At 31.3% G+C, this 21,202-nt stretch overlaps 1 protein-coding gene across 3 annotated transcripts in view; it reads left to right on the forward strand.

The window, feature by feature from the left end:
- LOC106464751 (phosphatidylinositol-binding clathrin assembly protein-like) overlaps nt 1-21,202 on the forward strand; it is a 59,698-nt gene that overhangs the window by 26,239 nt on the left and 12,257 nt on the right. Inside the window, exons 9-14 of one of the 3 annotated variants that reach the window (XM_022392545.1) lie at nt 2,068-2,150; nt 6,085-6,238; nt 11,763-11,807; nt 15,281-15,587; nt 18,832-18,915; nt 19,682-19,726. In XM_022392545.1, the coding sequence (XP_022248253.1) occupies nt 2,068-2,150; nt 6,085-6,238; nt 11,763-11,807; nt 15,281-15,587; nt 18,832-18,915; nt 19,682-19,726 (718 nt within the window). The remainder of the gene's footprint in view (nt 1-2,067; nt 2,151-6,084; nt 6,239-11,762; nt 11,808-15,280; nt 15,588-18,831; nt 18,916-19,681; nt 19,727-21,202) is intronic. The other 2 variants (XM_022392547.1, XM_022392546.1) reach the window with 2 other exon arrangements.

The raw sequence follows: 21,202 nt of genomic DNA on the forward strand, positions 1-21,202 counted from the left end.
TTCATCTGTTGAGGTGCTATCTTTGGTTTGTTCATCACGGGGTAGTTTATGAAGTTTGTACCCTGTCTTTCAAATTGAAAAAGTAATTCCTTATACCTACCTAATATCTTGTCCACTTGGGTGTGCTTTTCAACACTCATCTCGGTCGGGCTCAACTTTCTCCTCATCGACCTAGTTCAATGGACCTCTCATTTTTCCACACTTTTACTGCTCCCTCTTTTATAGTTTGTGAGGTTCTATCACTTTTGGAGATGTGGTCTTCTATGGAAGTTCTTATTCCCTTGGGTCGAGTACATATGAGGTCTCTTGCGTCGGATCCCTTAGAGGCTCCCATTTCTCTTCATCTTTCCCTGTCAGCGATGTGCATTGGTGGTTGGACAAAGACTTGCACATTCTGCTTCTTCGTACTTGTCTGGATTTGCATTTCTTCATGGTCGCTTCCCTTCAGGGCTGGGGGATGTGGGTCAATCAGCAGGAAGCTTCAGGTCAGTGGTCTCTGGCCAGAAGATCTTGCCATATTAAGTCCTGAGGGTTCTGGTCATATGTCATGCTTTGGATCATTTTCTTCATCTTGCCAGGAATCGTCTGTTTATGATCCATTCTGACAATTCAGTGGTGGTAGTTTATATCAATTACCAAGTTGGCACTTGTTCTCATTCTCTTTGTGATTGAACCTTGGATCATCTTTTTTGAGCCCACAAGCACAGTATTTGTCTCCTTGAATGCCATGTTCTGGGTGCATTCAAACTTGTTGAAGATCATCTTTTCCATCCTGACAAAGATTATCTGACAGAGTGATCTTTTGATCCTCTTGTTTTCCAGTGGCTATGCCTTCAGTGGGGTACTCCTCACCTGGATGCATTTGCCACATATCTCAATACCAAGTTACCTATTTTGGTCTCTGGTACCTCATCCACTTGCTCTGGCTGTTGATGCTTTCAGTCAAGATTGGACAAACAAAAACCATTGTATGTTTATCCTCCCATCCTTCTTCTTCCAAGGGTGATTTTGATCATCCATGCCACTCCCTGTCAAGTCCTTCTGGTTGCTCCTTACTGGCTGGCACAACTGTGGTTTCTGTGGCTGCTCCAGTTACACTCTACCCTTCTTTTATTCCATCCCTACTACGTCATTCTTGGTCACCAGTATTTCATCTAGCCTTTATATTCTCTGTCTTGATGCCTGATTTTTACCTGGTCCCTGGCGAGGAGATCATGTTTGTCCGGTGGGTTGCTTTTTTTTTTTTTAGCTTGTTCCATTCGTCTTTCCTTTAGGGATTTAGGGATGTTTATCAATGTTAGTAGAACGATTTCTGCCATTGGTCTTTGGGTCAAGGGTTTTTCCCTGCTCGACCCACAGTTCCTCATATTACAGATTTCTTCACTTGGCTGTTTGATCATGGGTTTTCTGTCTCCTCGATCGTGGGTTATCTGTTCTGTTGACAAGGGAAACCTAGGTACCATAAAACATGGAACATAAGCACAGCATCACATAGTCTTTGCATTTGAGCAACACTAGCAATATCAGCCTGAAGTTGGGTGATGAACTGTCTTTGTTATAATCACATGATTTTCCTTTTCTTTGTCTTTTCAATTTTATCACTCTGAAATAAACAGTTGAGATTCATGATAACATCTTGGAATTCTTTCACAAATTTTGCTCTATTTTGTCTTCTTACTGAATTATTTGTAGATATGACAAAAATATATTATAATTTTGTCTCAAAAATAAATTATTCAGTTATAGAAAGTTTAAATGGTGCATGTGCATATAGTAAAGTAATAAATATGAACTGATAACAATTAACTCCATCCCTCCTAAATGTGGAGAATGAAATTTCTTTCCAAAGGAGAAGAAAAGTTTCGTATCTGTTCAGTTAATAAATAACCATTTACACGTATCCATATGCAATTGTTTAGTTGAACACGAAACTGATACTCTAAATGATGAGAACACAATATTACTAGATATGCTGATAATTTTTATTTATGCAGCCTCTAATGAGCTGTTGAAGTAATCTCCATTTCATTGGAAGTGCACAATTTTATGGTTTTGTTATGCTTTTAGGCTCCAAGCAGTCTTTTGGACTCCCTGGAACAGCACCTTGCCACTCTAGAAGGGAAGAAGGCCACTTCAGCAGGAGAGACAAGGTATTGTAATTATAACTGATTTTAAAAAATCTTGCTAACAAAGATTTGCAAACAGCATATTTTTAGTACAACTCCAAAGCATGTACTAAGAATTGAGCTTTTTGACTATTGATAAATATTAAAATTATTTTGAGAATTATCAAAATCATTTGTGGTTTAAAATTTTGTAAATTTATTTAACAATGAAACTGTTTAAGGGTTTTGTTTTCCATGAATGTTGATATGTCTTAACAATATGTGTGTGTGTTTATGTAAATGAGAATTTTTTATTTCTGTTAAAGAGATTGTTGGTACATTTCTACAATCCCTGGGACCAGTTTACTGCATAAACTATTTATACTCTTGTTCTACAATAGAACCTCAGTGTATATGAACCAGACAGCTGTGGAAAATTTGAACATTCTGTTAATTGATTCTTTGGGCATAAGAAACTTGGGGAACTAACTAACTTTTAGATAAATAATGTTTTTAGGTTTGTTTTGCAGTACATGTTTCTTGGATGTTTACCTTGTTGAGACATATTATAAGCTGCTTACTAACACTTTTTGTGTTGTATTAGTATGGAATTCTTTTCTTCTGGCATTTGTATTCAGATTTTCAGTGCTGGGTGTGGCTGAAGTTTCCTTTTGGTTGCTGTTATACTGGGGCTGGAGACAAAATACTATTACATGTAAGCTTGATCTGAGATTGCCTTATCTGTTGATCTGCTCACTAGAGTGAATTCAATATTTGAAGCTAATTTCAATGGACAAATTGATGAAGATCTGATCACTTGCAAAATGTCTCTTGAAGCTGAAGGAATATGAATACTTTGGAAATGCACAAACTGCTTAAAGTGTAGTGGGAGATGACTGAAAAGGATCAGAATAGGGATAGTGTGCACTACTTTTCACTTATTTATTAGGTCTTCAAAAAGTTAATGTCGTGTTTTGGAACACTTTTATTACCCAACCCCAACAAAATGCGAATCACGTATAAAATAGTTAAACCACCTAAACGTCACGTTAGTATAGCCTATATAATGTGTAAAGTTTACTGTACTCTAATCCCTTATAGTGATGCCACACGACGAAACACACATTCGGCATGTAAAAAGTTTATGGAAATGTTTTGAACGTTCGTAAGTGTCAACGATGGTTCAGCAAATTTTGTTCAAGTGACTTTAGCATTAAAAACTGTGATGGCAGGGGCTGACATGTTGGAAATGATATTGATGCTCTGAAGATGCTTGTTGAGTCTAACCCGAGGCAACACACTTGTAAAATGGCCCTGAAATTGCATGTCTCTCATGAAACAATGCATAAACATCTAAGGAATATGGGAAATTCCATAAAGAAGGTGTTTGGGTGCATCATGAACTCTCCAATGATCATCATTTCCAACTTTTAAATGTTGCTTCGTCTCTTCTGCCACGTAATGCGCATGAACCATTTTTGGACAGAATTGTCACTGGTGATGAAAATTGGATTCTCTGTGAATTCCTTGACTAAAACAACTTCTTATTCCAAAACCTAGACTCCATCTGCAGAAAGTGATGCTTTGCATTTGGTGGGACATCAAAGAAGTGATTTATTTCAAACTCTTCAGTCCACAGCAAACTGTCAATGCAGAGATCTATAGTCAGCAACTGGAATATTTAAATCAAGCTCTTGATCAGAAATGCCCTTCACTCATCAATGCACACATATACTAGGACGGGTTTAACTCTATTACAATTAGTGAGCACCTTTCAGGTGTTGAGTGCACACATCTATATTAGATTTTAAGATTTAGATAAAAATAATATTTCCAACTATTTCAACAGTTTTTAACTTAAAAATCTTTAGAATTTATACCTTTTCTTTATGTAGCATTTATTTACTGTAAGAAAAATGGCAAAAATATTACCAACCTTCATTTTTGTGCACCTCTAGTGCAATTATAGATTTTTTAAAAACTTTTTCTTCTTATTGCAAAGTATAGGCTTTTATTTGCTAGAAACAATTATTCCTTGAAAATATAATTATTAATTTTTTATTTTTGATGTGACATACATTTTCTATTAGTGATTTTATTATTTTATTACGACAGCCCTTTATTGCCACACTTATAATATCACAGCATTTGGTTTGAAGAATTATGAATAAAGCTTAGCTTTAAAATAGCTACAGTTAATAATTAAATACAATTAGATAAAGTAGGTTATAAAATATCTAAATCAATGTAGAGTAAATAAAAAATTTGAGCAGTAATTTTTGGTTTGATGAGATATTGGGTGCCTGGATCTTTTGAAGGAGTGAAAGAAGGAATCTTAATTGGAAATTTAGGACATCTGGGAATAAACCACAGATCTGGAATTTTTTTAATAGTTTTTCAAGCATTCTCTTCTTTTTTGCAAATGTTTATGTGAAATTATATGTTTTAAAGAAACATAAATTTTCTTATGTTACAAGAGACATAATGTAAGCTTAGTTAGGTTTAGTAAGTAAGGTAGGCAAGGAAAGATATTCCAGTGACTCGCATCTTTACTTGTTAAATATTATTGTTAAGTTTATTGTATTCAAACAATGCAAACAAAATAAATTATTATTTATTTAAAATAAACTATTTATTACACCTAAATTGATCTCAACCAAGAATATTGTGAACAAAATTTGTTATGTTTACTCTGACAAAGGTGACAGTGATGCCATTTTGAGAAGCAAGGTCGTAGGTCACTGATAAACCTTTAGGTTTGCCATGTTTTTTTATGATTGATAGCTGGAAGTGGTGATTACAGAAAATGGCAAAAGTATGTTGATAAATATCAATCAAATCTGAACTGACTGAATAAATATGATGCAACTTTATGATCAACAATAAAATAATTGAAATTTTAATACAAAAGGAAGTATTTATAGTGTGTTTTAAACACAGTGTCTCATTACAAAATTTTTGTAATTTCTTAATCTAAAAATGATAGAAATACTAAATCAAATTATATGAATTTTCATAAGAGAAACTGCCCTGCAAATACTATTTAGCAAATTTGTACGAAGTTAAATTTTGGTTAAGTATTTCCATTGAGAGAAGGGAAAAAAAAATATCAATGATATCCTTCCTAACTCACCACAGTCTAGTGGTAAATGTGCCATACTGTGTAACAGAGATGCCATGGTTTGCACAAGAAAAAAAATTCTGCTCAGCACCTGGGGCTGTTTGTGTGTTATAGGGATGATGGTTAAATCTCACAATTCAATTTCACAATAGTAGCCTAAAAGTTGATGATGGGTGCCTTCCATCTAGTCTACCACTTCAATGGGGATGGCTAGTGCAGACACCTCCTCTGGTCTGGAAAGGGTTAAACAAATCAAAACTGACTTTTCACTGGGTTTGGTAATGCTTCTGCAAAAATTAATTAGAATATGTAATACAGTAACCTAGTCCAGTAGTTCCCAAAGTGGGTGCCATAGCACATGAAAAAAATAAACAATACTGTTAAGGTATTCAGTATCTACAGATTCACCGGGTGGGGACTTCAATCAGGATGCAGAATGTTCTGTGAGCTCTTTCACTAAAAGTTTGGAAATGCATGACTTAGTATACAGTTTTTTTTTCTGGCTGGTAAGAGTGTCAGTCATTATGATACTTTTATAATTACTAATTATTTTTGGGGAATAGTAAGGTGTCACTATGAATTTTGTTTTGTGTGTAACATCCAGATGCTGTGATTATGTTTACTTGAGTGTGAATGTAGTAAAACTAAAGATTTGTATTCCAATATAAAAGCTTGGTTTGATTTACCCTTATTAGTTTTACACATCTTAAATTATCCTGCATGAGAAGATGCTTATGATTTGGTTTCATGATTTGATTATTTTGTTTCCCACCAACTTTTATTTTTTTATGGATCCCACCCTTTTTTTTCTACTTTTCCACCACCTCCCTCTTGCCCAAATATCCCATTATAATTTAGGTTAAACACATATCTGCAAAACGCAGTCTTCGCTCTTTCATCCACTAGCACTGCATTTGGAACTGTTGGGGGATCTGAAAGTCAAGAAGTAAATGGATTCAAACCAGATGACTATCTTCGTAAGATTGCTGAAGAAGGAGCAGCTGCTTTGAAGGTATGACTAGTTAGTTTTAGAATGTATGATTATACAGAAATACATTAAACCATTTTGAGAGAGTGTTGCTACATTGACAGTCACAGTGGTCCCTGAAAATAGTAAGATGGTTTAATATTATTTGAATTTATTAATGAATATTCAGGATAAACATGGGTTGTATTCCTTTAAAACAAATTCAAATTCAAACATTAGAAAAGCAGAACATTAATTTCAAGACATTTCCAATTTATGGCCAAAATCAACAAGAAAAACTCAAAAGAAAAACTATAAAATCTTTGAAAGATTTGGTAACATCAGAATTTAAGTTTAACAATAATATTGACAGAGAAAAACAATATCAAAGAATAGGTTATTCAAAAAAACTTAAATGTTGAAATGCCACAAAAGTCCATGTTGTGAAAAAGGGATTTTAGGTAGGTGCAGGAAACATTCTTCTAAACAATGTGTAGTTATTGTCTGAAGAAGATGAGTAGAAACAAGTAAATGCAATGTTTACTTAAGTTTACAAGTTGAAAGAAATGTATTCTGTGATAATTATTTTCATTTGAGTGTTCAATTGTTTATTTTTTAAGATAAGACATGGAAAATTTGTTTCAAACTTATGGTGACTCATGTTTTGTTGACCTAACATTCTTGCTACAAGCAGGTCAAAATGTACATGTCATGACTTTTGAGAGTTAAATTCAAAATTTAATTAAAGTACTTTATTATTGTATACAAATAAACTTGGTATCAAAACATTGTTAATAAATCAAATTTTAATATTGTATAAGTTTTAAGTTGTTAATTTTATATAGAAATATTTTAAGAAATCCTAAATCTCCCCGAGTATGATAATTGTGACATTTGCTCTGTAGGTATTCCCATTTCTCTAGTTTACTTATCACCCCTGTGAGAAGTATGGAATTTATTGTAAATTGCTCATTATAAAATGGATATTACCCAGGCAAAGCATGATTTTTATAGCCTTCAGTCTTATTTGTTTATAGAGCTGTAAACTGGAAAATCAGATCCACTTGCTATGCCCATATGTCACATCCTTTCTTTCACAAATTGCCAATAGTTCTTTCTGATGTTTTATACTATATTATTTAAAACCATTATAAAGCCGAAGTTTTTAATCTATCAGATGGCATATTATATTGCATTGTTTTCTGTAGAGAGAAGTGTTTGTTTCCTGGTTCAGTTTTAAAATTTGTTCTAGCTTAGCTGAATTTTTAAAGGCTTTTATCGCATAGTTAGAAAGCCAGAAAAATGATAGTTATAGGACATTGTTTGCTTTTTGCATGTTATTATTTTGTATTCTTAAGGGCATTATTTAATTAAATAGAATATTATTAGTGTAGTAGTACTATTAGTTTTCAAAAGTAGGCTTACGTTTCAACAGTCAACAACATAAAAAAAAAAAAAAGACCAGATAAGTACTATATTTCTTGTTGTGTATATATATATATATATATATATATATATATTCTTTATTTATTATTAATTGACTTACAACTTGTGTGGTGGGATTATTAGTTAGGCATGGTTCAAAGAGAAATAAAACAATAAGGTTGCCTCTTGAATTGAGAGAGTCTCAGGTTTAATTTCCATTGCCATCAAACATACTTGCCCTTTCATCTTTGGATCATTATATTTTTTTTGTATTATTCCCAAGCAACTAAGGCTATCTGTCACTGGCTCTAAGTTTAAACTGCTGACTAGAAGGAAGGCAGCTGGCTGACAGCAGTTACTGCCAACCTTTGGGCTACTTTAACGTTAAATGAAGTTTAAATTAACTTTTTTTTTACACTGTGTTGTTTGTAAATTATAATTGCACATTGTATTCTTTAATAAGGTTTTGTTCTTAAATTCTTTCTTTCCAGTCCAACACTCTCACTGTGAGCATTTACCCTTTTTTTTTCTTGTAAGTGTGATTGTTGTGTGTAAATGAAGTTTGCTGTTGTATATTTTTATCTTTGTCTTTACATTTAAGATGAACTCAGTCAGGGTTCACAGAGTAACAGAACTGTACTCTGTTATTTTATCTGTTTGACCTTCAGTTAGAAGACCTTACTTCTGCTCTACAGTATATCTGTGTACAAGAAAATATGCCAAATTTTATTCCTATGGCTTTTATTGTTGGACAGTTCTTCACTATATGGATGAATATGTTGCTCCTGGTTGATTTGTTGTATGGTTTTTGAAGTCTCTTTCTGTTCAAATGCTGTTTTTCTTCTTCCATGGAGAACATTTTATGCTTCTGTCTTTTATTATGTATTTTGACTGTACATTATTTAGTCTTGTTAAGTGAATGATTTTCCTTAGAAAGAGTTATAACATGTATTTCTCCACTGCATTAGCATGCACAAATTGTTATTATAAAGTATTGATAAACTTCTGTGTAGTATTAGATTAAGAAGTTTAGGAAACTTGCAGTTTAGAATTAAGATCACTTAGTCTTAGAGTATCATCATTTACAACTTGGAAATCAATCATGGAAAATGTAGTGAATGTGTAAGATGAATTATGACAATACTACTGAAATATAATAAATTTAAAATAAACACATTATTAAAAGAAGCATAACTAAATCTAAAAAGTGAAAACAAATCTGGCTTTTGAAGTAGTAACTGTTGTTTGTAGTAGTATATTTTTCTTACATTGTTATTTGTTGGTGCAACGTTTAAATTACTATACATTTTAAGTGAATTAATGCTCCTTTGCTGTAAATGTAGATACTTTTATCTGAGTCTCTTTCAGCAGTGTGTTGTATCTTTCCCAATTCTTGTTTGTGTAAAGACTGTTTTTTTAAATCCATGTATATTTTAATACATAGTCATTTTGTAGACATGCAAATTTAAGTGTTGCATTGACATCAAATACTGAAAGAATTAGTTTGTCTTAAACCTTTTTGTGTGGCTTGGTATATGAGCATTATTACACATCTTTTGATTTAACAAGGAACATTTTTGCTAAGTTTTGAATGGAATGTTAAGTTCTTATTTACTTAGCCATATTATGTATATGCTGTTTTAAAAAAATTTTGAATGTCGTTAATAATTTCTGTGCTTATTTAGAAAAATAATTCAGTTTTGGATTCTTAAGATTTAGATATAGTAGAGTGAGATTATAATGGTTGTTTAAAGTATAAATATTTTTATCTTTTTCTGCTTGGTAGTCAAATTTTAACAAGGCATAGTGCATGTTTAACTGTTATGTTTAATGTATTTCAGTATATTTATTAACATAGGTACATGAAACATTAGGAAGGATGATTTATTGTAGTAAAGTTAGATTCTCATCTGCAATATGATAGTTTTTAGAAATAGAAACCAGTTTGTAATATTGCTGCATTCTTTGCTTATGTGCCTGGCTGTGGATCAGAAGGTCAGTCCTGCTGTTAGTTAATAGTAGCCATGTGAAGGATGGGTGCTGTTTACTGGTTGCCATCCTTCAGAGTTATAGATGTCTATGTGTTTGACTTGACTGTTCAATTTGAAAATATCAAAAATCAGCTGTTATTTCATTGTGTGTGTTAAGTGTCTTTCTCGTGCTTGTTATTTTATATTGAGGGAATAGTTGTGCCTTTGGTCTTGTTTTGTTCTCATGTGGAAAATTACACAAAAATGGATCTCTTGTATACCATTTATAACAGTTTTATTGTATCCATATACAGGAGAAAAATACTTTATATCTTGTCTGTTTATTATGATGATGATCTTGGTTTAAAGTAAATAAAATAAGTAATAAAATATGTTCACATAAAATAGTGACTTATAAAGATACTCTGTTTCAATTGTTTCTTTAATTATTATAGGAAATTAATTTGATTTCTTGTTTTCCTTCATGTTGTACAGTGACTCAATACTGATAGGTGTAATTTTATAATGGTGCTGTAATAATGATGTTCTCAAAGTAAGGTTCAAAATGTAACAAATGCTAAATGGGATGTTTTAAAGATGTCTTTAAATGCATTCTTTGTCAAGGATCTTCAGCTATTTTTAAGGAATATTTTTGAAGAAATATTAGGAGCAGGCAGGTCAGAAGTATCTTACTTTGCACATTTTTAAGCAACATAATTTTATGTAAAGTAATGTAAGTATATTGAACAAATTTTGCCATCTGAATAGTACTTCAATATCAGAATGGTGTAACATTTAACAGAGTCCCATTAAAAACTTCCTTTTTTTTAATTGCCTGTTGGACGGCACACAGATTATTTTTCAAAATAAAATAACTATACATTTTATTGCCATTAAGTGCTTGTTGTATTGGTCATGTATGTTGATATAATGATCATACAAGGATCTTGCACATCTTAATTACAAATTGATTTACAATATTACTCTGTTTTGTCCATATTTATTTTATTTACATTTTTATACTATTTAGTGATTGTTGGCGGTGGTCCCTTGAGGGTTGATTGTGGCCCAAGGGCTGCCAGTTGAAAAGCCTTTTTTTATATGATTGAACTGTTGGTATCACCAAGAACACTAGTGAATTTTCACTACTGGGTCAAGATACAGGTTTGAGAAGGCAGTCACAACTGGACCACTTGTGCAGATACAAATCTTTCAAAGAAAAGCTGGCTTTAAAAGCTCAAATCACATACAGCCATCCCATGTTTTCAGCTATATGCTTGCAAGATAGTATACAGTCAGTGTTTTTAAAATATATTTGGATCATATCTTGGCCATTTCACGATTGTATAGTTATGTAAACATTTTCAAAATACTATTAATCTGATTTATACCATAGGGACCATTCTCTGTACACACCTGATATTTCCAGGGACCATGTGGCTATATTTTGATAAGGCTTTTTCACTCTGAAGTAAATTGTACATGATTGTATGGCCTGCTTTCAATAAAATATACAATACATTAATGATATATTTCATGTTTAGTTGAATTTCCTAATTTTTCTTGTTCCTCAAAATACAGAATACCTGATTAAGAGAGCTTTAATTACAAACTGTAATTTGGAACTATTTGTGCCAGAAATGAGCAACAGACCTGAATAGTATAGAAAATTTTTAGTTCCATCTCTGGTATTAAGTTATCATGGCCCTTCTTTATTTATCAAAATCTTGAGAATATTATGCCATTTTCAGATTTCTATATTATGTTCTTAGTTTGTAAGAAGTATTAATATATAAATTTGTACAATTATTTCCAAAATTTGCAAGTATTCGCATTTCGGAAGTTTTGAAATTAATAAGAACATTATTGGTTTTATTGCACATTTATTTCTGATAAAATATACTTAATATCACACTGTTTCAAGGTTATATGTGGTTGTGCCAGTGCTTTGCAGGGGAAAATATATGTGCTCGTGGCAGTGAAAAGGTTAAAATAGTTTAGTTGGTAATCATAATTTTTTTTTTCCTTAAGGGAATCCACTAGTATAATAGTGACAAGGTTAATACAGAAAAAAAGCTTAAAAATATTTTTTTTTATATTTGTTTTATTATTATTATTTATTCTTATTTGTGTATATTTTTTTTAGTTTGGCATTATAAATATTTCTGTTATAGCATGATTCTCCATTTATGTGGGAACAACCAAGCTGGACTGATTTGGTTAGTATCTTTAAATATGATTTTACTTTAAATATTTTCTTTTTAAGTATTTATGTAGAAAGTTTATTGTTTATTTAGTAAAATTATTGGACACTTTCAGGGTCAGTTTTACTAATTCATTATTTTATATAAACAGTGTAATTATGTGAAAAAGTTGGATCTTTCGTAATGGGAAAAAATTTATCTTGCTGACCAGTTAAGTCCTTTTTTTGTCGTTCTTTTGAATTTGTGATGTTTAGTTTTTTTGTTTGTTATTATATGCATTTTTAGCTCTAAATAGTTTGCACAATACCTACCAGGTTATTTGTTTAAAATTGTAAAATAATGTACAGAATTCTTACCTGTAGCTTAATAATCAGCTATCTTTCACTCAAAATATTTGATTTATAGGGTTTGCATAGAGCCTGGAAATTGTAGAAAAACCTGGAATTGTAGCATACACCTTTAAGTTCATGAAATTCTCAGAAAAAAACAATGAATACAACTTATAAATATATCTTACATTGTTCAACCTGTATTATGCATGGTCACAAAAAGTTAATATATTAAACTTAACAAAACTGATAGTAAAATTTTGTCTTAATTAATGATGATTTCAGAAATTATTTTTAGGTTGAAAGTTTATGACATCATTTTATTTTTCCCACCCTCAATCCCTCAATTATACAATAGTGCTTAACATGAAATTATAGTGACTGAAAATTTGATAGCCTTGCGCTACATTGTTTTTTCTTTTTGTAGCATATATTGTTTTGCAAAACAATTGAGAAATATATTTAGTGACACCAACACTAGCTCAATTGCAAGCTAAAGCACTACTTTCCTCTCTGTAATTTACCTTTTACTATCGATTTTGTTTTTGTATTATTGATTATTGCATGTTTTTAAGAAAACTTATGGCTCACACTCCTGTACTATGTTTAATATAACTTCCATCCATCCAGCTTGGGCCAGGTGGTTATGACACTTGATTTGTAATCTGAGGGTCATGGGTTTGAATCCCTATCCCACCAAACATGTTTGCCCCTTCAGCCGTGGGGGCATTATAATGTGACAGTCAATCCCAGTATTCATTGATAAAAGAGTAGCCCAAGAGTTGACAGTGGGTGGTGATGACTAGCTGTCTTCCCTCTAGTCTTTCACTGCTAAATTAGGGACAGCTACTGCAGATAGCCCTCATGTAGCTTTGTGCGAAATTCAAAAACAAAGAAACTATCTAGCTTATGTTGAACATAAGTGAATATTTAGCATTAATTGAGCTGAGGAATATTTGTTACGAAGGTGTTAAATAATGTTTAGAGTAAAATATTGAAATAAGATCTAATTAATATAGCTTTTCACTTTTTTTTCTTGAATATCAATAGTTATTATTTTCTTCATTAATAAAAATTGCAGTCTAGATTGTCTAGTCTCAGTTTTTTGTTACACCTTTTGTATGAGAAAAGTTGAGTAATAATAAAAAAAATTGACAGATTATAATGCTAAAAACCAGGTTTCAATACTTTTGGTGGATAGAGCACAGGTATCCCATTGTATAGCTTTGTGCTTAATAAACAAACAAGCTTACAACCTGATAATGATATTTTTCAGTCAAAACTTTCATCCATCAAACTAATAATCAGATTTTTTAAAATCAAAATTTGTGTTTACTAACTATTAGGCAGTGTTTTTCTGTTAAGCTTGTAATCAGTTAATTTCATAATTAATTTATAGGTTACATTTAATACTTTTTTTCTTCAAAACATAATTAGCTATTTGTTATGTTTATTTTTTAAATTATAATTCTTTTTTTCTTTTTTAACTTCATTTTGGCCACTCAGGTTTGTTTTAAGTGCTGAATGAAAAGTCTATAGTATAAAGTAGCACTGTTTTGTGCTTATTTGTAAAATTGTTTGGACATGAAAAGTTTTTAAATTCATTACTCAAGATTAGAAGGCTATCTTATTTGATGGTAGAAACATTTTTAAGGGTCCAACATATGTGAATTTGCTTTTAATCACATTTCTGAAAATTAATATTTTTTGTTTAGGAAATACATTAATAATCATGTATTTAGGTTTATTTTGTATACGATTTATTCATTATTGTCATAATCGATTGAGAGTTGTTTGATAGGCTACATAGCAATATTGTCTTTATGGGACAACACATGTTTTTGTCTTCATGTATCAATATTTTCTTTGTCATCAACTGATTTGTGAGAGGTTTTTTTGTGTCGAATTAAAATTGTTTTCATAAAACGTACAGTTCAGAATTACATGTGTTGAAGCATACTCTATAAATCAAAGAAATAAAAAAGTGATACTCTGTACGTACAGTCATGATCTGATTGTAAAAAGCATGATGTTTAAGAACTGTACTTTCAAAATACTCAGATATAATGGATTGAGAAGTAATACTGAAACTATGAAACATTTAATCTTGTTGTATGAAAGTGAAATTAAATAAAATTTAAGGAAAGATGTGAAATTTGGTTGCCAGCTATATTATCTTTACATATAAAGGATGTCTATAAATGGTTGTACATATTTCAATACTTAGTAACTGTTGAATGAAGAATGATAAATCCATGCTGTATAGTTCATGTTGGTTTATAAAAACATTTATTCCATCTCACCAGTTTTCACTTAAATGAAGATTCAAGATTTTATTAACAGATAGTGCCAAAATGTTGACTTTTTAACTTGTTATTTTCAGGGATTGTATCAGGAAAACAATCTGCTACTCCAGATACATTTTTCAATGTGTTTACAACTAATGAAGTTACTTGTGGAAGTACACTGTGGGGTTAGGTTGTATAAAATTTCAGGGTATATAGATCAATTTGTGCTTTACTACATTTCTGTGTTTCTTAATTTAAAAGTTATATTAAAATGTGTACAACCCTGAATATAAATAAAAGAAAAGATACAAGGTTGGTAATTCCTGAAATGTATTATTTAAAGAAGCTTCCATTCTGTGTTTTGTAACAGAATTGTTATAAATTTCAAAAATATATTGGTGAGATGGATACTTCTTACATATTAATACCTTTTTTACACCTTATGCCCACAAAACTGATACTGTTTGTTGCAACTTATGATCTGTGTTTAAGTTGTCTTCTAAAAAACTTTATTATGAGAATTGGAGAATTAAGGTAGTTTTCACTATTTGATTAAAGTAACCTAAGAGTTGGTGGTGGTTGCTGTTGACTAGCTGCCTTCCTTTTATTCTCATCAATTCAAAATTAGGGATCACTAGCAGAGGGAGCTGTTGAGTAGTCTTGTGCTAATATCTGAAAACGTACAGTCAGGATAAAGTGAGTTTTAACATAGGATTCATAATAAATAAAATTACATTTCAAAAGTAATTATTGGGAGAACACCTGTTTATTATAAAATATTCTAAGCTCCATTGAGTTCTTTTGATTACTTGAAAAAGTACTCTGGACATTTTGGAGATTAGTAATTAACCACTACTTCAAACTTTATCAGGACTGGAAGGATAGTGATACAACTGGCAATTGGAGGAACACACAAAATGGTGCACTACCCAATCTTTCTAGCAAGACTAACCCATTCCTAGCATCCCCAGCTACTGACACTCTTCCGGCTGCATCTGATCATGAAAAAATAGTTGATCTTTTTTCTTTATCTATAACTGAAGGACATGTTTCAGAATCTAATCTTGAAAAAGCAAGTGATGATCTCCTTGGACTTAGTGTCAATCCTTTTGCAGATAGCTTAATGAATAATAATGAAAGTCAACAGAGTTCTCTGTTTGCACCATTTGGAACTAATGGTAAGGACTTGTTCTAGTGGAACTAAGAAAGTTCTAGACCTTTTGTTTTTTATTTTGGTGGTTAGAATAAAAGTGCTTTTCCCAAACTATAGTGAATTACAAGGTAATAAAATATTATATCTCTGATTTAAAGACATTTAGTTAAACACAACAAAAGAAATATTTGGTCATTCAACACCAAATTATTGCATTTTAGGGTAAATTTTAATATGACTTCACAAATTTGCTTCACATTATGCATAGTTTGTGTGCTTTATGAGGTATGGTTGGAACAAAAATTTTGAGTTACGAGGTAATATAATTTTCTAGTTATAGGCCATTAACATCTGACGTAAATTTGCTGACTAGCAGTGTTAAAATTGTCATATCTGTTTTCCTTTTGCACCCAGGAAGATGATTCTTGTACCATTTTCAAACTTTTTTAAAGGCCATTTTTTATTTAATTATTTCCAGGTAAAAGTATCAAAACTGACAAACAAAAATGTTCTTTTCAGAGCTGACCTGAAATTGAAGATCACACAATTTGCAACTTTTGTTGTTAATGTCCTCTGGCAAGTTTTAGACTGGACATTTTAGTACTTTGTAAGTGGCAGATTATAGTGAGCTTGTAGCATTGATGAATGATTTTCTTGCATTTTACTCTTGTTCAACTGATCTAAGATGTTTGCTGATAGGCTTTTCTTTTCAGTGTGAAAAATGGTTATATTACTCACTAAATCTTCAGTTTGGATCTGCTGTAGAGCAGCTGCTTTCTTCTTTCTATTTGCTGCACAGGGTTATTGAAGATGTTCAGAGAATCAATAGGAATTGAAAGGACTGTTAGTATGCAAGAATCTTACTCCAACTTCACAGGCTCTGATATTGCCTTTATGATGCAGGCTAACCATCAGTGGGCATCATATTAAACTATGCTGTAATTTTAGATGGCTCCAAATTCATTGATGTTTTCTAAAACTGAAACCATCTCTTCTCGTTTCTTACCACATGCTTATAATTCACTAACTTCAGCTTCTTGGAAATAGGCTGAATAGTCTGTGAAGTATCAAATCATAATTTAAGAAGCAATGTCACATTATCATATTCTTAAATTGTTGTATTGAAATTCACTGGCTTGATGTCAGAGCACTCAAACTGATGCAGATGATGTGGCATCTGATTATTTGTTGGTGGTAAGGCCTTTTCAAGGCTTATTTTTAAAGTTTATTGTTTAGAGTGAATTTAGTTTTTCATGTGTTCACCAAAGGATCTTTCAAGCCTTTCCAGGAGCTACTTTATTAATGGATATTCTTCACACTTCTGCATGAAGCAAGCAATGGTTGAAGGGCTATGCTGGATTGCAGCAAAGCATTGACAACAGTTATAGATAATGAAGATCCTCTTTACTTAAAAAGGTCTTATCTTTACTCCTAGAGCATTATTTTGTATTTTGATAAATTGTACTTATGTAAATTGATAGTATTTTAGATTCTTCAACAAGGGTGCATTGTTTAGGACAATTTGGCATACTCTGAGAATCCAAATTTCACTTCTGGATTCTTTGATGTAAGTTGCTCCAATGCCTCTTTTTCCTGATGCTCAATTTTTTGGGAAGACTGTCAACACTGAAACCTTTTCCATTTTTATTTTATGAAATATTTGAATTTCTTATAATTAGGTAATTATTTCACCATCTGTACTATAGTAGGTAGTCCTTCAGCTGGCTGACAGGGCTTCCTGTAACATGCTTCAAGATTCTATTCACAAAAGTCTCTTCCTTCCTTCCTTTGCACTTAGTTTAGTAGGTGTGTATTTCAGCTTTTATATATTGGAGGTTCTTCCAGCAAGGAAAGTGAGAGACTTGTAAATAATTGAGAGAAATCAGCATCTATAGGAATAAACACTATTATTCCTTAACCCACTAGCTTCATGTTCACTTAACCAAGTGTTAGGTGAAATTCTGGATACCTCTTTCTTTGAAGGTCCATTTGGAGATAAGTTTACAACTTTTTTGAATGCCTTGATTTATATATTAGTTCTTTGAGTCCTTTGCTTTTCAATTGTTTGTGCCCTTTAAAGGATCACAGCAGTACTTTAGTCACTTGTAAAACTCATACTCATCACTAGACATGACTGCTGAACTAATTGCTAAGATAGACAGGAGTGTACAAATGTACCAAAAGGCACATCATTATGAACAAGACCACTAGTGAAATACCCAAGATTTGTCAGGCCCACAAAGTTCCCATTCATGTTGTCCAGAATTGGATTGCATCAACATTATAGCTGAGCATAGGAAGATCCCAACTTTGCTGTCCTCTTGCTCCTTCATTTGACTGCTACTCAGAAGCTGTTCGAGCGCTTATTTTGAAATTGTCAGGGAATATTAGCAGTACTATAGACTGCAAATGGTGCAGGTTTTGTGTCTTTCAATTTTTCTGCATAAACAGAGGTCAAGATCAAAAGCCAGTTCTGAAGATAAATGTTTTGTTTTTTCATTTGAAAATATTGGCATTTAAGAAAGCTTCAAAATGGTACAAGGGTCATTTTCAGTAGTGCAATAGAACAGAAAATATGGCCAGTTGAATGTTGCCAACAAGTAAAATTACATCAAACTTTGGCCTGTATCTCAAAAACTAAATGATCTAAAGACCTATAATTTTGACTCTGTCAATAAAGGGGTTCAGGATAATAGCAAGAAAGAATTAAAAATAATTGGCTAATTTTCATATCTTTAATTTTAGTACATACACCTAACCTGTCTATTACTTTAAATGCTTTGTGTTTAGTAGATAAGATGTGAATACCGATTGGTAGTTGTTGATTATTATTATGATTATTTTTTTTTATATAATGAGAAGATAATACAAGCTAGGGTACTTTAATTGTACAATTAATATAATTCCAAGTACATTTCCAAGTTTTTTTCGTTGATAAAATGTGCTTGTCATTGTATGATCTAAAATTTTGGCTCCAGTTATATCTTGTGAAATGCACCAACTGTACAAAATTTCAAGAAAATCTCTGATGGTTTTGTCTGGTGAGTGTGATTTGTTGTGTAATGCCTTGCTTCTGTAAAAATTACTTTTAAAATTCAGCCAACATTATTTAATTGGTAGTATACAGAGTTTTTACCATTTGATATGTCTTACAAAATTTTCCTGCAAAAACATCTTTATATTACCATTTATTGGTGGATTTTTTAAATCAATTTTGTTTTTGTTAGATTAATGCTAGAATTTAATTTAGAAAAATGTAAATAATCCAGGGGTGTTAGCATCGACAACAGCTCCTTCCGCTTCAATTGATCTGTTTGCAACTGATGATTCTTTTGCTGCTGTGTTCGGAAATGGTATGTTTTTGAGATTATTAACCATTTTTGTGTCTAGTTATTTAGAAACCATCATATTTGTTGATGCAACATATTAAGGTCATATAATAATGTTTGAAAGGTCACCAAATGTACATTTAGTTAAAGTGCAGTATCTGTTTAGCTGCTTGTGTTGGGATGACACAATATAAAAGAGTATATAAAAAAGGATGTTATTCTTCAGATTATTATAACTTGTATCTTGTTTAAACTGAAACTTTTGGCACTAACACGTTTGATACACAAATATTCTAGTATGTCCTGAACTCTTATTTTCTGTTGAAGTTTTTTTATTTTGATTGAGGCTCTGTTTGTCTATGGTAGTTGATTTTTATGAAGCAGTGATAACCAGTGTAATATGCATTTAATTTTAAGTCAAGGGGACAATTTCACCTGCAATTCCAGAATTAAGGTTAGGGGGGTATTTATATTAGTGATGTGTAGATTAATTGATTTAATAAGTAGTTTATTAGCCATAAAACTAATTAATAGGAATGATAATCTTTATGCCTCATAGCTCACAATTAGGATGTGGTTACAATAACTTAATCTGATATTTTGTAGTGTTACTGGCTAGCATGGAGTGAATTAAAATTTATATATTTGAAGTAAATATTATGGATGTCAGTATTATGAAATTCAAAAAAGTAAAAGAAGAAAAATAATAACAGTGATAACAAATTCTATTCTTGAATGTGTGTCGAAGTTAGTTGTTCATCTTCTGTATCAGTGCTTTGTTTCTTGGCAGCTTCTTCAATAGTAGCAGCCCCTGCTTCCACAAACATTACCACAAGTATGTATGATGTGATGTTTCTTGTAATTTTTTTTATATGTTCATACTAAAGAAAGCTTGTAGTTTCACGGTGAGATAACTTAGATTTTTTTATAATTTGAGGTATTCTTATATAAGCTGTAACAATAAATGTTAAAGTATAATATACGAGTAAAATATATGAAAAGTAGTTTCATGATTCTTATATAACAAGTATTTGTAATATAAGCTATATTTTTATCAGTATTTTTTAGTGTTCTCTAAAATTGGTTGAGGACTAGCCTATTTTAAAACTTAACAATAGAACAAAATAAATAATGAGAATGACTACATACTTTCTTTTGATATTTTAAACAACAACCAAAACCAAACAGATAATACCCAGTAAGATTTTATGAAAATGATAAAAGTACACACATGGTTTTATGATTCAGGCTTTCTTGGACATTTCATTATTGTACTCAACGGATGAACTGTAGATTCAAAGTATTACTGAATGATTCGTAAGGTAAATGAATTCTTTTTGAGGTGGTTGTAAGTGGCCTGAGCCATGAATTGGATATTACCTTTTTGAATGTCTGAAACTGTGGATATTATATATTGTACATGATAAATATTTGCTTCAGAATTTAGTTTTTATTAAGTTTGTGCTGATTTTTGAAAAATATTTATGTGAGATAAACTACACCAAATTCACTTAGAAGTATCCTGTTTCTTGTCAGATTCTGGAATTTCCAATTTTTGGAAAATATCATGATTATTGAATATACTTGTAAAATTTACTTTAAGAATATGTATAAGCACTATAAATTAACCATGTATGCATTCCAACTAGTAAACTTTGCTTCTTCCTTGAAGATAGTAGTTATCCATTGATTTTGGCAACAATATATTGCTTTCTACCTAAATTTGAGGTTATTACTTTCTAACACGTTATCATACGTATTACTAAGTACTCCCTTTTTAAACATTTTATCTACAAGCATGACAGATGGATTCATCAGAAGTGATTTTTAAGTCTTAAAAACTGTGTATGCACTTGGCAGATATGCAGTTAATTGTGATAAAAAAAATTGTGATCACAAAAAACTAAATATGGAATTTCTTTAATATAGAACTACTAGACAAAATTATCAAACCAAAGTAATTAAGTGAGCTTCAGGTAATAAAATTAAGCTTGGAAAGAGAGGAATTTTTTTTTATAAAAGTAGTAAACTAATTTCTGACAAATGTCCAATAATATAGTCAGTGGTACCAAACTTTTCTTGTTTAAACCCTGTAAAAAATGTCACAAATTAAAAATCTTTGTGTGCAAGTTTTAAAAATAATTTTTGTTAATGCAAAACATTTGTGTATATACAGATACAATGTTGGTGTACTTTGGTGACAGATTTTCTTGTAGGCAGATTTTGTTAAACAAGACTGATGTCTGTTGGTTTACTTTCTTCTTAGAATTCTTCTCAAGAAGTCGATAAGCCGTCTTAACGTTGTTAGAAC

Source organism: Limulus polyphemus, unplaced genomic scaffold (genome assembly GCF_000517525.1).
Source record: "Limulus polyphemus unplaced genomic scaffold, Limulus_polyphemus-2.1.2 Scaffold1734, whole genome shotgun sequence".
In the NCBI taxonomy this organism is placed as follows: Eukaryota; Metazoa; Arthropoda; class Merostomata; order Xiphosura; family Limulidae; genus Limulus; species Limulus polyphemus.